Below are 25,327 nucleotides of genomic sequence, written 5' to 3' on the forward strand. Positions count from 1 at the left end.
ATCAGTTGTTCTGCTGCAATAGATCAGATATTTTTCCTATTTGTGAATTCAACCTTGATTGACTTATTTTCGAATTGTTACTTGGATGGTTGAAAATTTTGTGGCCACTTGGTTTACATTTCATCACGGGATTATCAGTCAACCCTACAGGTGTTGTTTCAATTCTCTAAGCTAGATCCAAGTGTATAGTGATAAACTTCCAGGAAACGCCACAACAATTGAAAAGTTTTTGATTTGTTATTAGCAACAAATTGCTGCTGCCACAGTAATCTGTGATGTTCTGTTAATGTTTCTTGTGAGTTGTGGGAAAAATAAATTTGTGCAATGTATACTCTGTAGATTGATAGATGCTGATGATACAAAGTAGATAACAACTAATAAAAAATACCAAACTATTTTCTGAGCAATGCAGCTTCAAGAATCTGATGCTGTGTCTGAAAATGAAGTTATAAAGGATAAAAATCTATTGGATCTTTTTTGGGCTCTTGCAAATAACAATGAAGACAAACGAATCAAGGCTTCGCAAACATTGGTTGCCAATCTTCGTCAATGTCAAGAAAAGGTTTGGTTTGCTTTTATTGTCAAGCAGTGAAGTGCATGGAATGAGTTCACTTGTCATAATCTCCTGATGTTTTTTGTGCTCAAGATGGGCAACAGACTAACTTTCTAGTCTATGCTCATCAGCAGCTCCAATCACCCGACTACCGGTTATGACTTTTAGGCTTAGACACTTTGGCATCTGTGCGGTAAGCATCCCAAATGTGGCACCAAGATATTGGCTCACTTAGGCACCGGTGACTTTGATGCTATTCCGAATAAAGGATATGTTACTGGGTGCTTTGTGGTTGTTTATAAGTGCTTTACTTGTTTGTAATTACACAATACACAATTACACATGCCTTCTTTCATGTTACAGTGCGAAGAAGAGAAGTTATGTTCGGAATTGAATTATGCTTTTTCACGGCTTGTCCAAGGATTGGGATCCGGTCGAAAATCAGCTCGACTTGGATTTGCGACCGCTTTAACCTCACTACTAATGAACACTCCATCAACTCTTTTTAATTCAACTAAATTATTAAAGCTCATGGCCCGAAAGCTTTCCGTACCCACTGGACTAAAAAGTGTAAGCACATTTTTTGGAATTGTTCCATTATGTATATATATATTTGGTTTCATTCTTTTCTCTTATTGTCAAAGTAATTCTGATTATTAATTTTTCGATTTATTTTTCGTAATAATTAGTTTTTGTTTATTTCTTAATAACGTAAATATTTTATAATTTCCAGGAAAAGAAAGAAGTCTTTCTCGGCCAAGTATTTTGTCTTCTTTCTCTAGTCCAAAGCAAAAAGCTGACTGACGATAATGTATATGAAAACATAATTACTGTTGTAAAAACTTTATTAAATTTGAGCAAATCAAAGTCGTATTTGAAGAAGATGTCTTACCATGGTCTCTCTGAACTAGTTAGCCAGGTGATTAGCTGATGTCATATGTTTGTATTATGCATTGAGTGATGTAATCTTGTAACAGAAAAAATACTGCGATTGATTTTTGCGTTGTTGAAAATTTTCCGACCGTGTTAACCTCCTTTGTTCCTTTTCTTAACTTCTTTTATTAGTTTGTTTCTTTCTTTTATTCTTGTCATTTCTTTCACTGCATGTAGGTGTAGACCACGCTTGTAGCCTATTATGATGAGTGTTATGTGGAGTGTTAGAATGTTTTTTAAAGTCCAATTGGTGAATCTACAGTCTAGTAGACTGATAACTTATCAACAAAAAAAACGGACAGTACCACACTAAATTGAAAAATTCAAATTCTTTCAGTTTAAATTTGATAAACTTAAATTTGCTAATTTTAGTGTGATATTCTTTACTTTTTTTTATTCCTTTATCACACCACGCATCTTTTTGGATCACTGATTTTGGTGAAACAAGATTTTAAATGAAAAGTTTAGCGACAATATTTTATTCTGGTAACTTCTCGACATCTTGATTATTTCAGAGAAGCAAAAACACAAATTTTGTTCCCACATTTAAATTTTAGACAAATAGTTGGTGCAAAAAAAACGATCTTTTTCTTTTTAAAAACGAGCGCGAAAGAAACGACTTACTCTTCTAGCCGTGTACTTGCCAGGTTAGCACGACTTGCTTTGAGGAGACTCTCTGGCCCTCATTGTTCCACCTCTTTGGAGATGGATGGGAAGGGTGTTCACCGGAGTTGCTGCAACTCCTCATCGTGTGCAACAAATGTCATCCACAGACGTGCGGAAAGTATTTCCTTCAATCAAAGCACTGGATACCTCACAAATCTAAAAGTTCTAATTTAATAAGTGAGTTATTTTATTGTAGTTATGTTTCTAACTTGGCGGTTCCAAGCTGCCATTGTGCCTGTTGTCTGAACAACTCAAATGGAAATTTCCAAGGCTGAAACCGCTGGACAGATAACGTCCTGGCCCTTCCTTGGATACGACGGAATTTAAAAGCAAAGATTTCTACACTTGCTGTTTCAAAGGATAACTTGCTGTGGGGGTTGCTGGCCGTTCTAGTGGTGTGGGCGCTAACTTGGTTGGTTATGAATTGTTATTCTCGGACTGACAAAGCCTTGATTGCTTATTTCTGGTAGTTTTGCATACTTATAGAGGCCTTTGACGCAGGGCCGGTTACCGAGATTGGAAGAGTAAAGTTTCCGATTGTTGAAGTCTTGTTGCCGGGAAATTATTCTATCTATTAGATGCCGCTGAATGGAGAGCAGCCCTTAACGTGCGTTGCTCAAGCGCACACCCCGAGAGTCGAACCAGCGCCGCTTGATCTTGAAGCTTCTTCGTTCACAAAGTCACACGCTAACCAACTGAGCCAAGGGGGCGGACCTATGTTTCTATCTCTGGCCGTTTTTGGCCGATTCTGTCTGGTCGTTTACTGTGTTTCTCCATCTTACTTGGGTGCTGTGTTATGCCTGTTGATAATATTTAACATTTTTCTTTCATTCAGGCAAACATAATTACAAACACATCGCTCGAATCATTGCGGACACCACGTCATGCCACCCCTCCGTTGACGTGTTCGCCCTAGATCTCATGACCATGGTTGGGGGGCAAGGGCCGGATAGTCTCGGTGGTTTCTGGGAGGAACACCTCACAAAGTTGCTGTTTAGTTCAAGTCCTGAACGGAAGTACTTGGGTCTGAAATTGGCCGTCCACTCCCTGTCGCACATCAAGCAGCAACAGGTCATTGCAATGAATGGGGCTGGCGAGCTTTTACTTTTCCTAAAAAATGTGCTTATTGTTAGAAAAAAAATGTATCGTGGTAAAATGAATCAGACGGCTTTAAACCAGACTTTTTTGTTATTGTCTTCAATTATGAAGCCATACTTTCCAAAGAATACTTGGACGTACAATCGTACATACGTTATACATCAAGGAATGCTTATACATCTGTTTTATTACTGTTGCCAATGCGCATGTGCTGAAGACAAATAATCAAAATCAGGCCTCTCAGCTCCTTTATTTTCCCGGCGACTAAATTGTAACTCCTGGCAGCCAAAATAAAAGTCCCGTAAAAATTCGTGTTTTTGCGTTTACAGGCAAGATCAATGCAAACAAGACCCTAACACATATTTGCAGTTGTATTTAATGCACTGCTTCTCACGTAGTGTAGAGTTAATCTTCGAGTTTTTGTAGGTCGACGTTCAGACTTATTGCAAAACTTTCATCAGCAATATTTCTTGTCGGCGTGTGGGAGACTTTGACTTGTTTGTGAAAAATGAACTTGCAAATGCGAGTGGAGAAAAAAATGCAAATACCATCGGAGCGGAGAAATATTGGCTTGTGGAAGCCAGCGACCAAACAAGGCTTACCGGCGCGGAAGTTTCGGAGGCCATTTAACGACTTCCCGGGCCATGGTCGCCGAGAGCTGAGAGGTCTGAAATTGCAGTCGTTGTTTTATATATAGAATGGGTTTACGGTAGTTTTATTTCATGTGCTAGTTGAATGTGGTGAATGAATTTCCTGCTTTAACTTCTCCCCATCTTCTGCAGGTGCCACAAGTTTGGTCACAGGAGTTGCTTGCAAACCTCCACTATTCCTTACAAAGGAAAGATCATGTTCTGCATCTTGTGTGCAAGAAACAACTCCCCACTGACCTCGCTGCTAAGTTGAGCGAGGACAACATCAATCCTGATGTCCAATCTGCTCTCCTCCTCCAGATCTTCAACAGGTCAGCGTCTCACAAGTGTGGATGATGCTCAATAGCATTCCGATGATGCATGAAAGATTCTTTGTATGTTTCGAGGTTAATTGGGATGGGAGACAGTCTCCCGTTGGGAATGCAATAAAGTCGATCTTCTTATCCCCTTCCCAGCGTGTCATAAGTATCTTGCGAAGATAATCGCATGCTCTTGGTAGGTATCGAACCGACGTCCTCTCGATGATGTAAACACTCCATTTACTTAGCCATGCAGCATTGCAGCAATCCCTGGTTCGATGTTCTTCCAGTCGCAACTGAATACTATCAGTGTGACGTCATGATGCCTGGTGATGGTTCAATAAGAATTGTCTGAATTATGAATCGTTCATTTTCGCTTGCACTGTTGTCGGCGTGGGTTGGTTAACTGACTGTTGTGTACAATACATGCTTGTGACATCATTGATCGTTGTTCCAGTCCTGGAGGTCTTCACTTCGACAGCATCACCCATTCCAACATCGTGTCCACCGTCATTAGCCACCTCAAGCCGGTAGCACTGACCAACTACATCGAATGGTTGAAGCGGTTATTCATCAAAGGAACGGATGGCAACACTGGTATAGGCGAGGTGGACCTTGGCGTCGCAAGAAGGTTGGTTCAACTTCATAAAACTATTCCTAAACTTCCAACGGAATGTTTTGTCAGACGCCGAGAACGTTGAATCCATAGAAAGCTTGCGTCGAGCTGGGGACGAAATTGAGCTGGATTCGGGCGTCCAACAGAAAAGTAACTCACAACTGCGGCCGAACACCGAACTTAAAAGCTTTATCGTCCTCCTCTAGGTGGAGCGGTTCACAGCTAGTTCAGCTGACTCGAGCGTCGTCCCTTCCCCGTGACGAGACCTGGATCGCAAACATCGCGCGATTCCTCTTCTTCCACTCAAGATTCTCAGGTTAGTGTCGCGTTTTCACATCGTGTTCCTTCGCTTTGACATTGTTGGTCTGTGCCGTGATTAGTGCCGGATCATATTGTGACGTTGGTTGATAGAGATTTGTCCATCCAACCGGGAAACCTTTCTTTGTCCGAATCGCGTCTGTAGAATGGAAAGTGGTTCACGAAGTATTCCATAAAATGACTTCGACAGACTCCGTCACATTTGTTGCCGCCAAATTGTCCACAGAGGATGGGATTAGAAAAAGGCCTTTGTAAATGTAAAATATGCTTTTCAGCAAAAGAGAACAGCGCAGAAAGCGACATTGAAGAGATCCGATTGGCTAATGAACATCACGTGGATATGAGAGATGACCAATCATCGGTCGCACAGAACGTGACGTCGATAGTGACGGTGCTGAGCAACATGCCTCCTATTCCTCCCGACCAATCGGTGAGTCAGCCATCCCCTCGACTGGGAAGATTTTTTTACCTCCATCCATGTTGCATTGGATCGCCACGTTAAGATATTTTGTAATGTCCGCTGCACCATCATGCTGGGTCACGCATCTTTGACGTTCTGTTACATCTCAGATTCTACTTTGTTGTTAGACTCCTCTTGTGCACTCGAACAAGGATGGAAGTGCTCACATCCCAGGAGTGATGTCTTCAGGAGACTTCTGGCTCTCCTACATAGTCCGGTACGCGGATCAGCTTTTGTCCTCCAACGACGCGCAAATCAACTTTGACTTTGATGACTCCATGGTCGACGCCTGGCAGGGAACTATGAAGAATATCTCCAAAGTTTCCAAAGCAAAAAGTACGTGGCGTGTTGAGAACCTCATTCCGAGATACGAGCAAGTTTTGTCTTCATTCAATCTTTGTTCTGTCAACTTGCTGTTTAGTTCGTTCTAGTGCTGCGTGTCAAGAAACTTCGACGCGCGTTCGGTTCCAGGCCTCGACATTGATTGTTGTTGCGATGACTTTGGTTGGGCTTTCCGGTTAGTCATCCAGATATTGTGTGGTGCAGGTTCAGATCCCACGAGATCATCGGAAGCAAAAGCCATGGAGCTTCTCCTCATCCATGTTGCCCTGCAGCTCCTTTCGCTTGACCCCGAAGTTCAAAGGTCATCACTGAACATCCTCAATGACCTTGAAGTCATCATCAAGCAAAGATTTCCTGGGAAGAAATCAAAAAAATCTAAACTCTCCCCCGACGATCCCCCCTGGGTCGAGGTAAGCAATGTTCAACCGCGTGTCGCGATGTTGCGTCGTCAATTGGGGATTTTTCTCCACACGACCATTTAAAAATTAAAACCCGCTTTTAGGATTTTTGGGTGTTCTTGTACCATGGAATGGTTTGGCACCTTGGTGTCATCAAAGTTTCAAACCATCCACAGCAGCAGCTTGATAGAAGAACAGCGGTTGGCTTCTTGTGACGCGGCAGTTGCTTTTATGATTTTAAATGTTTGTTTTATGCCAGGTGGTCGTAGAGATCCTGCTGAGCATGTTGTCCATCGACTCCCACAGCATCCGTGCAATGGCTGAGCATGTCTTCCGGCTCATATGCCCCCACCTCACCGAGGGGGCACTCGACCTCATCGTTGACGTAAGAGCTTCTTCTTGTTGTTGAATGAGTGTGCTGTCCCCATGATGGTCATGTGAGGGACTTCATCACTACATGGGGTTGATCTCAACGAGTTTAGTTAACAAGATCCATTCCCGAAGAGGGCTGTTAGATTTTCGTGTCGAAACGTCATTTTATTGCTTCAGTTTCATGGTGACATTGCATGTTTGGTCGGCGCCATTATTCCTCAATAACCCTCATTGTACGTCACAGGTCTTGAAGTTAAAGACCAATTATGACTTCATCAAGTACGAGCGCGAGCACATGGGTGTAGACGGTGAGTGATGTCATAGGCGACGTTATGTCGACGTCATCATTGCAAATACCTCGAGCGTGCAAACCCAATAACTTACAAACGAAACCTTTGTTTTAATCCGGCTTGGTGTTCCACCGTTGGAGCTTGCTTGAAGGAGAGCACGAGGGTTGGCTTCCATATCTTCCGTTCGTTTGATCTTCAACCACCGCGTGAAGCTCAGACGGCGACGCGGTGGTGCTTGTTGCGTTGAATAGAGAGTCGTCGGATGGATCAAATTCCAACGTTTTATGGAATATTTTTCCAGAGGAGGATGATGATGATGATGAAGACGCTGTTGAGGAAGAGGAAGATATTGATTCCGACACTGAAGAAGAGAGCGACGATGAAGAAGACACAATCCAGGAGGAAAATGTTGACATGGAATTTAAATCCCGAATCCAAGAAGCACTAGGTGACGCTGCAGCACCTTTAGACGAGGTTTGTTGTTGAAACATTTGGAGTTTATGGCTTTGCTGGCTGAGAAGGCTTAATCGAACACTATTCTGTCACTTTCGAATACTTGTCGAAGGTTTGAACCACTGACGCAAGTTCGAGCACCGGCATTGGCAGAGTGAAGTATTCGCTTGTGGTTGGTGTCTTTCTAGGTCGCTGTGTCTTCGATCACGACTTTGGTTTTGTTGGAAATGTTGCCGTGTGTACTGTGTATAGTGCATTGTCGTTGTTCTTTCACAGGATGACGATGATGATGAAGAGGAGGAGGAAAACCAAGAGAGTGAGGAAGAGTTGAGTGATGACGCGATGATGAGACTCGATGGCGCCCTATCCGATCTTTTTCGTTTGAGGAAGGTGAGATGACCTCACAATGATCTTAGAATTTCATCTGTTCATCTAGAAAGAGGATTGGTGTCTAAAGGAAGCAACCATGAAAAGATGCAAGAGTACAACATCCTCTCTGCGTCGCTTCAGTGATGTTACATCTCCTGTATCAATGAATGTCACAATTGCCACAAGATGACCGGACAATCTTGTAACTTAGTGGTTCTGAAGTTATATTCTGTTATCGAAATTTAGGTTCCTATGCATTAAGCGTTCATGTGGAAAATCCTGTTTTTTCATGGACCTAGCGAACACGCTTGCTCTTAGGAACAAGCTCTCCATCCCGTGGTAGGTAAAGTTTAAACTAAGGTGAAGATCCCACAAAACAAAACTGTGCCTGGTACTTTCAGAAAGCAAAACCTGCTAAAAAGGATCTGAAGCGCCACCTAGTGCATTTCCAAATCCGATGCTTGGATCTGATTGAGGTCTTCATCGGTCGTCACCATGGCAACAACTCCCTCATCCTTGATCTGGTGCTCCCTCTCCTGGAAGTAATAGAGCACGCGACAAAGGATCCCGACAAGGACATCCTCGCCGAGAGAGCCAGCATCGTGCTCAGGTGGGTTCTTGTTGTCTTCGCGTTTAGAACAATCAGGAAATGACGTAACTCTTCAGTTGTTGTTCATCGTCATAACTTGAATGTCGTGCTCAGGGTGAAACTTTGCAAGATCAAGCAGTACCCACGTGACCTGGAGAAAGATGTGATCGAGCGTTGCCATAGCTACGTGGAAGAGATGCTGAAGATGTGTAACCATGGAAACAGAGGAGTATTCTTCAGTCAGATTGTTTCCAGCTCCTGCCTCTTCTATCTTCGCATCTTGTCCGGATGTCACAGGTGCGGTGTGTATGTTTTTTCAAGAATTGTGGTGATCAAAACTTTCACAAATCAACGTTTTCTTTGGCTTGTTCCGCAATATCCTCTTGCGTTACCTGGAGAGTTGATTTCTTGCTAATTGTTCTCGTTCCTTCAAACTTCACTCGATTCTTTCCTTTAAAACATGTTGATTTGTCTGAATGGAAACGTGAACCCAAACCATTGCTTTGTTGGTTATTTGGGTCGACTGACCGGAAGAAGATAGCTTCCAGACTAATGAGTTCCTCCTTGCAGCTCTGGAGCTGTGGATGTTGATCGGATCTGTGGAGCATATGCACTTTTACTGGAAGACTTCATGACCCGGAGACAAAGCAAGATTCAGCATTGCCTCTTCACCGATCTAGTCAACAGACAGCCTGCCATTGGCCAGTACCTCATTAAGCCTCTAATCGGGTACATGAAGGATGGAGTGCAGCCATACAGGAAGGTGGGTTTTTCAAGTCCTAGTTGAAAACATTTGCTCATAATTTATTGACATGCATGAAGTCAGCAATGATGCTTAGGTCAAAATGCCTTATCGCATGTTGCGCCAAATCATTGAATTCTTCGGAATGCACTGGATCAGTTTAATGCAGGGGTCACCAACCTTTTTTGCATGCGGGCTACTTTGGCACTAAGGAGAGCTGTGGCGGGCCGCACTAATAAAATGTTAGGTAGGTTGACTCTTATGCTAGAAAAGAACGCATTTCGTACCCAGTATCCAGCGTTACATATTGTTCATATTTATGTTAGAATACCGCAGCAACAAAATTAATCGAACAACGCTACTGCCAGGCCAAGCTCCTTTTACAACACTTTTGACTTTTTAACAATGCCTAATAAACGAGGCCACTTGTTTTGCGCACTTATAGCGAGGCAAGCGGTTTCATCAGAATATTCATCGCCAAGCAAGAGTGGTGTTGTCACTTCGCTTCACAAAAGATATCTTGCAATTAACAATTTCAGTAAACAAGGAAATGTTTGACACATCGCCATACAGGCAATGGGTTTTTTTTTTCGCTGAGACTTTTTCGGTCATTTGTCCGAAATGACTTGAAAAAATTCGGTCATTTTTTCTGATGAATATACTTCCTTTCAAGTAGCTGATACGAAAAAAAATTGCACCTCCTGACTAGCTACAACATGAAGTTTCGCTGAGAAACGTTGTCGTGTTTTATCTGAGAAAAGTTAGAACAGACAAACATTTCTTCAACGTTCATCAGCGAAACTCAACCTTGCAACACTCGGCCGCAGACATCTTTTATTGCGCACTAACACACGTTCGAAAATAACGCAAAACAAAAATACAGTACAACGGAAAGGAATAAAAACAAGTAAGAATGACCAAATAAAAAAACACGTTATGCTCTAATGGTTCGCAATTACAAAGTGAATATTAACTCCTCAACAATTTCACCGCTCACGTTGTAGCGTGCTGGCTTCGCGTTACTGTGCCAGTGCGCGTATGCCACGTCATAATTGAATGTTTTGTATGATGCAGCACTTAACCTCAAACGCATAAGTTTATCTGCAGTTGAACAACGCAAGCGATTTCTTGTTGGAGTTCGCAACCGAGAAAGCAAACTGAATCCACGTTGTACGGTTGCGTTCTCTGCATTAAAAGTCAGCAAAGCATTAGCAATAGCTGCCAAACTTGGCCAATCTATGCCACGCTTCGTAGCTATTGTTAAAACTTTCCGCCAATTGTCATCTGGTTCGCAATCAATAATGTTAACAATTCAAGCATAGACAGTGTGTATTGTGATTTATCGGGTGCTTTGACTGCTTTTTAATCCTTTGTGATTATAAGTGGCAAAGTACTTTATTCACAAGACCGCTTGCGTAAAATTTTCTCGGAACTTCATGGCGGACAAATGCGGCCGACGGAAGTGCGAGACCTAGCGGACTGTGTCGGTTTTTGTAGGTTAATCGCGGCCATGTTTGCGATGGCCGTCTTCAGTGTCGAGGCCTGAGTTGGAAGCTGTTTTAATTCGTATTCAGGTTAAGAAATTACGAAATCGTTTTACTGAAAAATATCATCTTCTCTTTTTTCAATTTTGACAGGGTTTGAGGCTTTCCTTGCTTCCATTGAGGATACGCCCCTGAGGCTACTCAATACTTACCGAAAACGAAAAAATTCCAGCTAAATTGAAATGATTTCCCACCTGCTCATTAAAAAGTTACAAACAGTTATATTTTTGTAGGGTTTTTTGCGTCTACTCAATGGAATACGACGTTGCAAAAACCATCACACAAAATCATATCTATCGATGTGGAGTCAAACATTTCACAGAGGTTATCACCAGCTCCAAAGTTAACAACATTATGCAATATGCTGGGATAATTTCCCGACTGACAGATCATTTTTTCCACGACTCGAAGGAAAAATTTGAAAACACAGTGGCATTTCTAAAAAGTTAAAGTCTTCGAGTGTGTTATTTTCATGTTTGCGTTTATCACAAGCAATGAGACATTGGATCAACGTACAAAGGGATACTTCGTTGTTTATCGAGGTCTGGTCAATAACATTTCGAAAGGGTTGACCACCAGCTCAAAAATTGATAATATATGCAACGTGCTGAGAAAATGTCCCGATTGACAGAACAGACCGATCAATCTCTACCAAGCGGTTTGACCTTTCCAAGGCAACGCAACATTGCGTCACACTTGAAAGCACCACGTCAGTCACGTTTGGGAAATGTCACTTCTGTATTTACGTTATCACATACAATAAGACATTGGATCAACGTTCAAACACTAAGTCTACGTCTTGTATTTCCGATTGACAAAAATCGTAGAGTGGCGCAAGAAGCTTCTTTGCAATCACTGAAATCGATTTGCGTGCGTACATATTTTTCTGACATTTTGACCGAATTGACTATATTTTTTTCGGACATTTTGCTAAAAAATCGGTCAATGACCGATAAATGACCGAAAAAAAACCCCAGAGGCAACAATAGTGACCTGCAAACATATCAGCGAAAAATAGGCTCCAATAACAGGGAAAAAGAAACCAGGCACCATGAAACAAACGCTTGTGAAAATCATCGAAAAATTGTAATTTTATCGTAATTCATGAACAGTTTTCCCTCTAAACAAGCAACGAGTTGGTTTTTCATCCTTTTTGTGAGAGCCTATAAAACCGTCTTTCTTTTATTATAGACAACTGTCACTTGCGGTGCTTATCACCGTGGCAAGAATTTGTTGATTAACAACATTTTGCAGTACTTGCTTCGGCAGTACATATACTAAAATTGGAACGATACAGAGAAGATTAGCATGGTCCCTGCGCAAGGATGACACGCAAAATCGTGAAGCGTTCCATTGTTCTTAAAAAAAAATTTACAGGACTAAGCTAAATATTTTAATTATACAATCAGAAAAAGTCTTTAAATTTATATATAATATTTTGCCAATTTATTATAAATTGAGTTGGCACACCGACCTATTTTGCCAACAAAAACTTGCATAAAGAAAACAATGCTCGTGAAACACACTAACGGTGAAACGCACACTAGTGTTTAGCCTACATGACATTTGCAAACTTAAAGTCAGCAACCCTATGCTCACAGACAATTTCGAAATTCGAAAACAGACGTTTTAATCAACCACTGGGACAGTGTGGCTGGACATCGCATTGGAATAACTTTAAGCAACCCCCACCTAGAATTACAATCTGTTTGGTCGGTGGGTGGAATCGTATGCAAAGCGAAATATGCTTCCCGGAAAGGATTTTTTGCCTTCGTGCTCTTTAACCCCTCAAGAAAAGTATTTTGGGTTATACTTGTACGCTGATACCTTCCGCAGGCCGCAGCGATACAGCGTGGCGGGCCGCCAGTTGGTGACCCCTGGTTTAATGCATTTGAACTCAGAAATAATATTTGTCAAATCTCGGCGAAGTTAGAAATAGACAGCATCTCAAATCATGGCTAACCCCGAACTTGTTTCGATATTTCGTTTTTAAACATGCCATTCCAGCAACATTCTTTGCAGGAATGAGTTCAGTCAAATTGCATAAAAAATTACCTTATTGCCTTGCTGGGAAGGGTTGAATGATTTTAATTTTTAGAGAGGAATATATCAGAACTTAGAGCACGGTACGTGTGCGCTGAAATTGTGGGGAAAAGTTTGGTCGCTCTAACTGGGTCGAATAATAAAAGTATCCAGACATTCAAGTTGATAGCGTTCAGCCGATCTGTATCGCCCTGTAACTGGTATCTGGAATTCAACCAATACCTTGTTCCACTTCCACGTAGATGCAAGCCTGCCATATGCTCCACACCCTCTTCCTCTCCCCCGAGTCGCGTCAGAAGGCATCCGAGTTTTCTCGCTCTCTTGTGACCAACATCCACGACATTATGACGTCATCGCTGGCCGCGGCGTGTGAGATGAAGCCGAAATATTTCGTTGAAGTTGTCAAGTGAGTCTGTGTTGCCACGATTACCCAGTCTCGAACCAAGTTATGGCATCATAATGAGTTTTTACCAGGGCTGTGGAATTCTTCCGTTTATAATCAGCTGACTCCACTTCAGTGTTGCCAAATTTTTGAGGGTAGCCCGATTTTAAATGTTAGCTCTATCATTTTTTAAATTTAGTTTCACTTAAGTTGTGCTCGAAATTGACGACATACGCAAAATCTGACAAGAACAACTCTTCTGTTTTCTGGTAAAGTGTCGGGATGCATTACGGAGAACAAGAAACAATATTTTGAAAAACGGATTACAAACAAAAAAATTATCGTTTTGTATTCGGCCTGTTTTAACGACTTCAACTTCGGACATGCCAAAATTCCTCCGACTTTACAGCCCTAGTTTTTACCTAATCCAGATTAGGCCGTAACTGTTAAGACTTCAGACAATCAAAAATGTTGAAAATATGAAACATTTTAAGGAGTATGCTTGTGTTTATATCGTCCACGCACGAGCGTCTATCTTCTCGCTCAGCTGTGCACCAGTGAAAGCTTCTTCCTACGATGCGGCTAAATCTACTGCAGATCATCAATCAATGATAGCATCCTCCATCTATGGTTGAGCGGAAGATGTGCGCGGTTGGATGATGAGACAATGACTGTTCGCTTTTAGCTTCCCAATGTAGTTTCGGGATTATCGGTGACCTGTGATAGCAGAGAATGGCAGACCTCTTCCACAAGACTCGCATGGCGACGTTTTTCATGTGACATCCGAAGATAATGTTGGTTCCTTCCAGGTTGCTCCATCTACCGGTGATTAGTATCAAGAAGGAAGATGATAACTACGACTTCTCTGCTCTCATTGACACCATGCAGAAGCTCCTGGACACGGAAGAGTTCAAGAGATCTCAGGGGATAACGAACAACATCTGGAAGATCCTCTCAGCTCTCGGGATGAAGTGAGTGTCCACCATGAACCATCCTTGGCTAGCAAAATAATTTTTTTACATTTAGTCAAAAAGAACTGATTTTCTGTCTGAGATATTTTGTTAATCTCAAGAGCATTCTTGCCAACTCAGTTCCACATGCGTTGTTACGGGTCCACGTCTTTTAGGCGCTGACAGTTAGGCGCTGGTCTAATAGGCGCGCACACTGTGGCGTCTGGATATTTAGGTGCGGAGCACTGTGGCGCCCGTTCATTTAGGTGCTATTTCTACTAAAGTCTGTAGATTGTATCAGCTTGGCAGGTAGGGGCGTAGGGCAATGCTTTTCACACAAAATATTATATTGAACAGGAAAATATATTGTTTTGTTAATGCGTGTGCGTTGTTGGTCATGGCTTCAGTGAGTGAAGTTGCCTAAACTGGCAATACTTTTTCACACTAAATGTTTTATTACACAGAAAAACTGCCTGACCTACTTCGAATGACGGTAATAACCCCCTTCTGCATGTTTTAGTAAATCCGTGCGGTCGCGCTATTGCTTTGTGACTGTTCCCTATTTCACTGCCAAGACAGATAACTACTGAATGAGGGGCGATAATTTTGTTGGGGTTTGTGGTCTTTACCAAAACATGAGGAGGCATGTTATGATTCCGCACGGATTTAAATATTGCCAACTTTGCAGGAGAACTAAGGCGGAGAAAGTGAGAAAGGTCAAGAAGGAACGGAAGCGAAAGAAGCCGAGCGCGGATGAAGGTGAGTGCTGCACGGATTTTGGCAAATGTATCACCAAAATCTTTGCAATGAGTGAATATTTCACCTTTTTATTTGATAAATTGCCTCTCTTGAGACCCCAATATCTCTGGCTACAGCAATCAAAGAATCTCTCTTCTCTAACAAAGTCAAGGCACGAGGTTTTTCTTCCATTTGCTTCTTCTTTCGACCCATTTTAGTTTTTGAAAAAATTTTTGCAAGACCTCGAAACTTTGAGAAAATGAAAAATATTGTGCGATTTCACCCCCCTTACTATTCATGAAGCTGGAAAGCAACACTACGCACGCAGAGCAATGGCTTTACGGTGAAGTGTTGCCAGAGAGTAGCTAATGATGTAACTATAAGCGTTTTTGTGACGCAATGCTTTTGGCGGGAACAGTAAGCTAAGAACTTGTGCAGATTTTACATGTAAAGTTTTTTTTTTTGCCGACCGAATGTAAAGATTTTTTTGCCGGCACTGTAGCGTCATTCCATCCCTTGAGCAGCAAAGTCATGAAAAAAACGGTTAATTCATCAATTCACTGACGTTACGATGTATATTATGACGTTTACAAGTGGTTTTGATGCTATGATGGTGGAATGAAAGATCCCGAGTTGCCACACTGGCATTTTTATCCAACTAAAAAAAGATATGTGACAACTGCGTCCAACTAATTCTCATCTAGTTTAAATTCTACTCTAATTTGTGAAATCTTCGGTAGCGCTAATTCTAATTTCAAGACTACAAAAATTCTAGCTGTCCAAATCTGGATTGATGCCTAATGCTTGCAAAAACCGTTAAAATTTTGTTAGAAGCCGAGTGCATGTTCCTGTGTCCCCTTGATTAGCATTAATTCTTGACCCTAATTGTGCTTTTAAATTTGTGCTTGCAGATGCGGCAACCACGAAAGAAGAGACATCAGAGAGCCGTCGGGAAACGAAGACGCGAGTGATGAAGGAAAAGAGGTTGGCTAGGAAGATGAAGAAGACGATCCATCCAGAGAGCGACATAAAGACCGAACACGCCAAAAACTCAAAGAAACGAAAGAGAACTCACGCCGCTTGATCTGATTCTATCCGCTAATAAATAACAAATGCCAATAACCAGATGTCAGACTTGTCAATAGATTTATTCATTCAAACCAAAAAAGCAGCACACTATTGTGTCCATTGCCTCACTGAACCTAAGCGCTCCCGGCCGGCAACTATGGTCTGCATACATCCGAGCAGGCTAAGCGTCGTTTCCTTGGTCGCAAGTTTGCGTTCTGCCATTATCAGCGTTGCAACGTGACGTCATCAATGGATGGGGCGGGGAATCTTGTCTCTCGCGGAAGGGCGTCGAAAAATGGGTGGTTGATAAGCTCGGCGAGAGTGGAACGCTTCGCGGGGTCGTACTCCAACATCCGGGCTATTAGATCAATGAGATGGATGTGCTGGGGGTCGCTTCTGTCCCGGATGTATCTCTGTAACATGAGTAGCGTGACTGATAAATCACCAACGGTTCTTGAAAGTGAAATAAGAATGACATCAACTTGGTTCTAGGCAGGAAGAAAAAATATGAACGTAGTTTCGCAAATATAAATCTGTTGCATACTGTGCGTAAACTTGTGCGTTTCCAAGACACCAACTCACCATCAGTGGTTTGCAGTTCTTTCTGACATATCTTCCAGCAGACGAGCGTTCATCCCAGTCCAGTCTGTCATGGTGGAAGTACTTTTGCTTTTTAGACTTTTTGATCATCCTTGTCGGCAGTGGACCCAGGATGCGCTCCATCATCGCGAGATGCTCTCGGTTGTCGTGGGTCTGGAACATTGTCATCCCCATGTAGAACTCAAATATGATGCAACCGATTGACCACACGTCACAGGATCGACTCCAGCCCAGCTCTGTACGGGAACGCAATAAACGTAACGTTATTTCCTTCGGTTCAAGAAACTTTTGAGGAAAACAAAATTTGCAACTCATGAAGTTGAGAAATGATTCGAGTGACAATTGCATCACCTGGCGGATACTGAAACATGGGTGGGCTCACCTAAGACAACCTCTGGAGCGCGGTAGTGACGAGTCGATACGACAGTGCTGTGGTGCTCGTGGTCGAAAGTCGCCGAACCGAAGTCGATTAACCGGATATCCGGGTTGATAAGAATCTTCTCGTCGCGACGCTTGGCGGGGTTGTAGCGCAGTTCGCTCGATGAGTCCGCCAACAGAATGTTCTCCGGTTTGAGGTCGGTGTGGCTGAGGTGATTGTCATGAAGGACTGGAACAAAATCAATGTAAGTTACATGCCGTTGGAAAGCAATCAACCCCCAAAGCAGGAATGCAAGTATCGACTCACATCCAGAGTTGGATCAGTTACATGGTTTTTAGTCAAATACATTATTGTGAAATTTTCAAATTACAATTACTTCCAATTTCCAAATATAACTAATTACACGCTTCGATTGTAATCGATGTTTTTTTACCATTTGATTTCATCAAAGACAAGTACAATTTCATAAAGATTAGGTGGCAACGGTAGAAGTCCTTTCAGAACCCAACCAAGAGGCTCGACAGAAGCACTGATATCATGCGTATTTTAATTATTTGTAATTGTAAAATCATGTGGTTATGATATAATTTGGACCAAAATTTCTTTACATTACACTTACACAACAACAAAGTCTTAATTGCACAAAAAAGTGAATATAATAATTAATATTTTTAAATTGTAATTGATGCAACTCCGCTCACAACCGGCAACTTCCAGAATGACTACCCGAGTGCGCTGCAAAAGTTTGATTAGCGGACTCGTTTTTAGAGCAAAAGCTACGAACATTAAACTCACACTTGACGGCCCAGACAAGCTGGAAGGCCATGTGTCGGACTTGGTCGAGCGGGTAGCCTCTGTAGTGGTTTCTCTTCTGCAGATGAAAACATCAAAACGTTACAGATATTTGGATCTCCCCAGGAAAACAGTTCAATTGATGAACATTGAACACGTGGCAACAGCGAACACGATACACGCAAAATGATAGAAACTTGACACCATAAACATGTAAGTGGCCACAGTTTGTCAGAAAGCAATGCAGCAACCTTGTGAACGACTGAATGGCTCACCTGGAAGTCGAAAGTGCTCAGACCCAGAGGTTCGAAGGCAATGCAGACATGTCCATGGTAGTTGAACCAATCTTTCATCTCGACACACAAACTGAAACAAGGATATCATGAACGACCAGTCGACCACTAAACGGTTGACAGTCAATAAATTGGAAAGTTATTGATATCCTCAACTAACGTTGTATGTTTTAATACATAATAAGAAAGCTTGTTTCCATTTAGCGCGGTATCCATCGCAGAATGCGTTGCTTCTCAGCGCTTTACAAAGCAGACAGTCAAGTACGATAGAAAAGCTCAGCTTCCGTTGAATATGTATTGCTACTTACTATCGGCCTTCTGGGTCCTTTTCCTTCAACTTTTTGAGGACATTTATTTCAAGAAAAGCCGCTTCTCTGTATTTCTTGACATTCCTAATCACTTTCAAAGCAACTTTCTCTCCGTGCCTGAACACAACATGTCAATAAGTCAGTGACGTGACAATATTAGCAAGTGGTGAGAGCTGGAAACTCCCATTTTAATCTTTTTTAACAATTCTCTCTTAAAAACTGCGTTTAATAAACATTCTAAATTTATATACGGTACTGGTTACAAGTGTTGTGTGTTCCAAACTTATCACTTATATATATGAATTAACCGATATAAGCACGCCTACGTTTTTTATATATAAGACTTTAAATTCGGTGGGCTAGGTACAAACACTAAAGAACAAATGAATGGATGAAGCCGGAAGAGGTATATCTTTATGCAAAGTCCTGGAGCGGAGATGAATCTAGACCACGCACTACCCTGTCCCTGTTTACATTTTAAACGCTGCACAGGCATGATCTCAATCTTACAGCGTAGAAACACTCACCGCTCATGGTCGGCGCACAGCAATGCCTTTCCAAATGTACCTTCCCCAAGAGTGGATAATATTTCATCTGTGACACACACAAAACATTGTTACAAGTCGCTCGTGGCAGCCCACAAGCTGGTACGTCAACATGTCGGTCGAAGTATGTGAGTTCCAGACAAAATACAAGGGAAGTTAACAAAACCCATGTCAGGAAAATCATAGCAGTGACACATTCAGTGACTCTGTGGAAAGAGCATTTATCAAACAACTTTAAATGTTGTTATCGGTGATTACCATAATCAAGAGCTTTTGATAAAACAAAATAAGTGAATTGAACCAAGAGCCGTCGAAAAGCAACAACTTTATGAAACTATTGAAAATCTCATGAAAGCCTAACTTAAAAATCATCAATAATCCACTTGCCACTTTGCATTAATGTTGCCAAATCTCATGTAACACAAATTTGAAGTTGCAAAGTGAAGTGAATTATTCCTGATCAACATTTCGGCAACAAGTTTACTGCACTAAGATTGTCAAAATCTTCGTTGTACATCTCGCTTGGAGCCAGTCTCCATGGCAATAGAGGAGGTGGCCCTCTTCATCATCTTCAACACTCTTTGCCCTGTCCTTCTTGTTCCTATGGAGATCTCTCTGTTTGGCGGCAACAGTCATGTGCGCGACGCGAGGGGAGAATATGACGTTGACAGGATAACAATTCATTGCAAGCCCAGCAATTGGAAACCGTAGCATATGTGGAATAAGAACCACACAAATGTTGTAGCAAATCATGTACTTACATTAGTAAAACACAACAGCATATTGAATACGAGACGAACTTCAGTATTTGCGCAATTACCTCAAACCTTTTACAACTTAGGTGAACACAAACTAAGCGCACCTTTAAACTAAAACTATTAATTGCATTCCTTCACTAGAGAAACACACAAATGAAGATGCGCAATATAGAACTTTTAAGGGTTTTTAAGACACTCTTTTATGTTACTTTAAATTTATAATATCCTTGTCCTGACTGTTAAGAGTACACAACATTGGCAAACGAGCAGAAATGGAACAGCGCAGAACCACCATATTTCTATGTTTATTGAAAATAAAAATGACAGTGTCATCATGAAAATCTACTGGTTGATGTTTATATAATTCAGTGTATAATTTTATATACTAATCATATTATTCAATTCAGTGTTCCACATTGTGCATCTTTTGAAGACCTAAACAATGATTTCCATCACACAACAAAGCTATTATTTTAAGACATATTGTCAGCTACAATAACCAACCCAAGGCAGAATGTGATATAAAATATAGAAATTTAAACAATCCTGTAATGGCTAGTTGACGTCTAAAAACTCACCGGTTTAGAATCAGAATGATGTGTACGATGACGATTGCTTCTTCTTCTGCGATCAGATTTGTCATCATGGTTGTAGAATGAACTTCCATCTTGATGACTACGACTGGAGTCATAACTGTAATTATCATCATGGCAGCTGTTTTGATACTTTCGGTTGGTCCTGGAGGTAAAACACATGCAGGATATTTATTGAAAATTACTCCTAGAAGATCTTAAAGTAAAATGAGGTGATGAGAGGCTTACCATGAGCTAGCTAGTTGGCTTTTTTAATGAATTGCACACTTGCACAGATACCAATTTTCATTGGTAACATCATTTTGCAGGTCAATAGTTTGGTGCGATCAAAACGTGCAGTAGGAAAATAATGATTACACGACATTAAATTAAATGTCAGGAGGAGGTCTGAACACACAAACCTATATATAGGTTGAAAAGTGTAAAAAGTGATCAAAACTGTAACTTTGGAAGATTGTAAGCATGACACAGTGACTGGTGCTCATCGCTCCAATACAAAGTTTGTATATAATCAATTTATATGTAATATAAAAAAATCCAACAGAACACATACAGTAGAATTCGCCTATAACGGCTTCGTTTATAACGTCAATTCGCCTATTACGTCACATTTTGTTCGGTCCCGGCAGAATTCCTATCTTTTACGTACATTGTGGTTCGGCTACAACAGCATCGCCTATAACGTCAATTCGCGTGTAACAGCACCCTTTATTGGTCCACAGACGTCTTTTGTTCATTTATAACATCACTTTAGGCCATCACCTTCACCACGAACGGTCAGTCTTTTAATCCAGTTAGCGCTGCTGCTTGCAAAATGTCTTCCCTTTATTTTGCTACGTCGGTCGCAGCAGGGACTTTAATTAACTGAATTAACTTTTTTCCCGCGTGAAAAACTATCACGTGTAAAAAGCAGCTCAAAACCGAAACAGCTGAAGATCAATGCCTTTTTTGCTTTAGAATAAACAATGAACTTCTCTACTACTGTATGTAACGAGCTGTATTGCGCAAATTTCCTGTATCGTTCGCTGTAGGTTATTTTTTTTTTTAAACAATTTCTTTGTTTACTGTATTTTCTGCGTGACTTTTGTCAGTTTGGTGGTACACAGTAAACCTGACTGGATTATACACCTCTTTTTTTAATCAAAAGACAGTTTTGGAATACTTTGCGGACGTTCGTCTATAACGTCAATTCGGCTATAACGTCAGTTTTTGCAATCCCCTAGAGGTGCCGTTATAGGCGAATTCTACTGTATTTCCAAATAGAAAACAAAACTACATAATACCATTTACCAACCTTTTACATTGTTTCTCATAAGAATATGAACTGTGATTTCCTTTCAAAATATGCTTGTAGCTATCATCACATTTAGTAATTCTCCTTCGTTTGTGATCAAGTCTGCATCCTTCGGCTGTTTCTTTACTTCTGCTTCGTTTCCTTATTGTTTTTCCCATCCTTGTGATTGTCATGTTGTGGGAAACCTAAAAGAAACAAACATTTAGCTTAAACCTCCAAATAAATGAACAGGTTTTAAATATATTGCGATTCACAAGCGAGACATTTTCAACAAAACACTAGATGTGACTATTGCGTGGAGACTGGCTCAATAAAAATTTTTAAGATTTTTTTAAAGTTCAGTTCATAAAGGAAATGATTATGTTTCAACATTGTACATACAGTTGCTTCATACAAACTTTTTTGTGCTTACAGGTGCAACCTAGTTCATACCCTCAGTTCGTACCCTGAAAAGATTGAGAGAAAAAATTACAAAACCCTAAGTTGCTGATCGGAGTTTCTGTTTTTCCGCAAACATTTTAAAATTGCCGGTAATGATACTAAGAGTTTGTAAGTCGCTGATCGCAGTTTCCGGAAACATTTTAAAAGGAGTTAGGGTTAGGAAACGATCGAGAGAAAAAAATTAAAAAAAGCCGAAGTTGCTGATCAGAGTTTTCGCAAACAAACAAACTGAAAAAATCGAGAAAAGAAATAGAACTGTTTTTCTGCAGTTTCAGCAAACATTTTAAAATTTCCAGTAACTTACTAATGATCCCAAGAGTTTGCCGAAGTCGCTGATCGCAGTTTCTGCAAACATTTTAAAATTTCCGGTAATGATGCTAAGAGTTTTTGTTTGTTTGTGGAAACTGCAATCAGCGACTTCGGCTTTTTTAAATTTTTTATTTGATCTTTTCAGGGCACGAACTACCGGTAGGTGGCATCCGTGCTTAAAAGCTTTAGTTGCACTTGTGTGTAGTCATGTGCATGAAATGAAGCAATGTACGGTATCAGTTTGAAGCTGGGTTTTTTTTTTCGGTCATTTATTGGTCATTGACCGATTTTTTAGCAAAATGTCCGAAAAAAATATAGTCAATTCGGTCAAAATGTCTGAAAAAATATATTGTCAATTCAGTCAAAATGTCAGAAAAAATATGTACGCGCGCAAATCGATTTCAGTGATTGCAAAGAAGCTTCTTGCGCCACTCTACGATTTTTGTCAATCGGAAATACAAGACGTAGACTTAGTGTTTGAACGTTGATCCAATGTCTTATTGTATGTGATAACGTAAATACAGAAGTGACATTTCCCAAACGTGACTGACGTGGTGCTTTCAAGTGTGACGCAATGTTGCGTTGCCTTGGAAAGGTCAAACCGCTTGGTAGAGATTGATCGGTCTGTTCTGTCAATCGGGACATTTTCTCAGCATGTTGCATAGATTATTAATTTTTGAGCTGGTGGTCAACCCTTTCGAAATGTTATTGACCAGACTTTGATAAACAACGAAGTATCCGTTTGTACGTTGATCCAATGTCTCATTGCTTCTAGAAATGCTACTGTGTTTTCAAATCTTTCCTTCGAGTCGTGGAAAAGATTGATCTGTCAGTCGGGAAATTATCCCAGCAATCCAGCATGTTGCATAATGTTGTTAAATTTTGAGCTGGTGATAACCTCTGTGAAATGTTTGACTCCACATCAAACAAGAAATCACTTGCGTTGTTCAACTGCAGATAAACTTATGCGTTTGAGGTTAAATGCTGCATCATACAAAACATTCAATGACGCGGCATACGCGCACTACGCACACAGTAACGCGAAGCGAGCATGCTACAACGTGAGCAGTGAAATTGTTGAGGGGTTAAATCACTTTGTAATTGCAAACCACTAGAGCGTAACGCGTTTTTTTTTATTTGTTCATTCTTGTTTTTATTCCTTTCCGTTTTTGTTTTGCGTTATTTTTGAACGTGTGTTAGTGTGCAATAAAAGATGTCTGCGACCGAATGTTGCAAGGTTGAGTTTCGCTGATGAACGTTGAAGAAACGTTTGTCTGTTCTAACTTTTCTCAGATAAAACACGACAACGTTTCTCAGCGAAACTTAATGTTAATTGTAGCTAGTCAGGAAGGGCAAATTTTGGTTTGTATCAGCTACTTGAAAGAAAATATTTTCATCATAAAAAAATGACCGAAATAAATATAAAATGACCGAATTTTTTCAAGTCATTTCAGACAAATGACCGAAAAGTCTCAGAGAAAAAAAAAACCCAGGTTTGAAGTCTAGATCAAAAAAATATGTGTCTTGTCTTCAGACATGTTAATCATTAAAAAACGCTTTGAAGATTTAGCCACCCCATAGGTGAGTGACTAGGGCATTCAAAACCAATTTTACTATGCGCTGGAAATCACATTCTCTTAACAATTGTTCGTGCTATGCAATGACGTCAGGGTTACAAATGTTTCTATTTCCAACTCAAATCTTTAATAAAGATTCAAAAATGCAACCTAGTTCGTACCATGAACAGTTCGGACCGTCAGTTAGTACCTTGAAAAGATCGAGAAAAATAATTAAAAAAAGCCGAAGTCGCTGATCGCAGTTTCCGCAATCATTTTTAAATTTCCCCCCTGAAAAGATCGAGAGAAAAAATAGCTCAAAACCGAAGTCCGCTGATCGTAGTTTCCGCAAACATTTATCCGCAGTTTCCGCTAACCCTTACCCTAATTCTAAGTTATTAACCATAGAGTGATCTATGCCCTAACCCTCGCTGATCGCAGCTTCCGCAAAAATTTTTCCGCAGTTTCCGTTAACCCTTACCCTAATTTTAACCATAGAGTAATCTATGCTCTAACCCTAACCCTCGCTGATTGCAGTTTCTGCAAACATTTTTCCGCAGTTTCCGCTAACCCTCGAGTTTGTTTCAAATTGTTTGGGGAAACTCCGATCAGCGACTTCGGCTTTTTTTAAAAAAAAAATTTTGATCTTTTCATGGTACAAACTGACTATACGAATGGTTCAAGGTACGAGCTAGGTTGCACCCAGGATTCAATATGAAATGGGTTGTATCCGCCTCTCTCTAGAACACTGTCCAAGCATTCAGATTCATGAGAGAAATGAAGGGGTATCGTCAAAAAGGGGCACCACTCCTCCATATACATGGTGACCATAGCCATTGCGTGCAATATTCTTACAAATAGTTTACTAGATAGTGATAAAGAAAAGTATTTTAATCTATTTCTGGCCATTAACTTGGAAATCTTCACTTACTTATTTGTGTTGGGTTGGTGCTAAGAAAGGCTTTTGTAAAATGACAACAGGCACAGTTAGAAATGGTCTTGTCGAAATAAATTACTAAGTCAGTGACGAACGTTTGCACAGTAAACTATACTTTATTACCCTGAACTCCTGGCATTAACGAAAGATTTCTTAAAAAAAAAACGATTCTAGCTAGAGACAAGAGAAACCACTACTGTATATCAGGTTCAGTTCAATAACCCAGTCAATTGTTCTGACTTTTGATAGGTCAAATTTTCTAGTTTCCCGGATGAAGAGACAAACGAGCTAAAGCATTGTGGGATATAATAGTTTTGTGTCAAACTTGAGGGCAAATCATTCCTTGACAAGCTAAAATTCATACAACACAAAGATTTTGAAAATAGCCAAAACCATCAATCTAGGGACTTTGGAACACCAGAACGACTCACTTTACTGATTTTCTTGAGATATATACAGCTGGAAGGTCGCTAGAAAATTCAAAAATTGGCAGAAATACAAACGGTTTTTTCGCTTTTACCCAAATTCATTTTCATCAGATGAAATGCTATATTTTGCTTGAAATTTTGGGTGGCAGAACCTTACTGCAGCAGTGTGAAACTACCTACCAATAAAACTGTAGCGTGAAGTCTACCACTGCATTATCAAG

General features: G+C 40.7%; 2 protein-coding genes and 1 non-coding gene across 3 annotated transcripts; 2 read left to right on the forward strand and 1 right to left on the reverse strand.

Annotated features, from left to right (window-relative positions):
• The first annotated feature begins 354 nt into the window (after positions 1-354).
• On the forward strand, positions 355-16,156 carry LOC145775796 (myb-binding protein 1A-like protein). Its single transcript, XM_082587166.1, has 22 exons — positions 355-562; positions 917-1,123; positions 1,287-1,472; positions 2,134-2,329; positions 2,988-3,223; positions 4,033-4,211; positions 4,657-4,830; positions 5,022-5,131; positions 5,409-5,563; positions 5,722-5,929; positions 6,140-6,345; positions 6,593-6,718; positions 6,950-7,013; positions 7,297-7,469; positions 7,725-7,838; positions 8,219-8,427; positions 8,521-8,703; positions 8,977-9,169; positions 12,978-13,141; positions 13,927-14,088; positions 14,756-14,826; positions 15,717-16,156. The coding sequence occupies exons 1-22, from the start codon at positions 407-409 to the stop codon at positions 15,887-15,889; spliced, it is 3,645 nt and encodes a 1,214-aa protein (XP_082443292.1). The 5' UTR covers positions 355-406; the 3' UTR covers positions 15,890-16,156.
• LOC145776459 (U6 spliceosomal RNA) lies at positions 11,946-12,052 on the forward strand. Its single transcript, XR_014290249.1, has one exon. It is a non-coding gene; the product is annotated as a U6 spliceosomal RNA (small nuclear RNA).
• LOC145775798 (dual specificity protein kinase CLK2-like) lies at positions 15,935-24,885 on the reverse strand. The gene is made up of 11 exons (XM_082587167.1): positions 24,673-24,885; positions 21,436-21,620; positions 20,127-20,286; positions 19,306-19,405; positions 18,773-18,839; positions 18,246-18,362; positions 17,920-18,010; positions 17,648-17,723; positions 16,856-17,080; positions 16,456-16,709; positions 15,935-16,286 (listed from the first exon to the last, which is right to left on the reverse strand). Exons 2-11 carry the CDS (start codon positions 21,606-21,608, stop codon positions 16,098-16,100), a joined length of 1,452 nt encoding a protein of 483 aa, XP_082443293.1. The 5' UTR covers positions 21,609-21,620; positions 24,673-24,885; the 3' UTR covers positions 15,935-16,097.
• Between the last annotated feature and the right edge of the window lie 442 nt (positions 24,886-25,327).

This window comes from Aplidium turbinatum, chromosome 8 (genome assembly GCF_918807975.1).
Source record: "Aplidium turbinatum chromosome 8, kaAplTurb1.1, whole genome shotgun sequence".
Lineage (NCBI taxonomy): Eukaryota > Metazoa > Chordata > Ascidiacea > Aplousobranchia > Polyclinidae > Aplidium > Aplidium turbinatum.

Coding starts and splice junctions, on each gene's coding strand:
- LOC145775796 (XM_082587166.1), top strand. CDS start 407: ATGCAGCTTCAAGAATCTGATGCTGTGTCTGAAAATGAAGTTATAAAG. Junction 7,014..7,296: donor CGAGCACATGGGTGTAGACG/GTGAGTGATGTC, acceptor ATATTTTTCCAG/AGGAGGATGATGATGATGAT. Junction 7,839..8,218: donor ATCTTTTTCGTTTGAGGAAG/GTGAGATGACCT, acceptor TGGTACTTTCAG/AAAGCAAAACCTGCTAAAAA.
- LOC145775798 (XM_082587167.1), bottom strand. CDS start 21,608: ATGACAATCACAAGGATGGGAAAAACAATAAGGAAACGAAGCAGAAGT. Junction 18,363..18,772: donor CTGTGCGCCGACCATGAGCG/GTGAGTGTTTCT, acceptor TGTTGTGTTCAG/GCACGGAGAGAAAGTTGCTT. Junction 16,710..16,855: donor CGCTCCAGAGGTTGTCTTAG/GTGAGCCCACCC, acceptor GTTCCCGTACAG/AGCTGGGCTGGAGTCGATCC.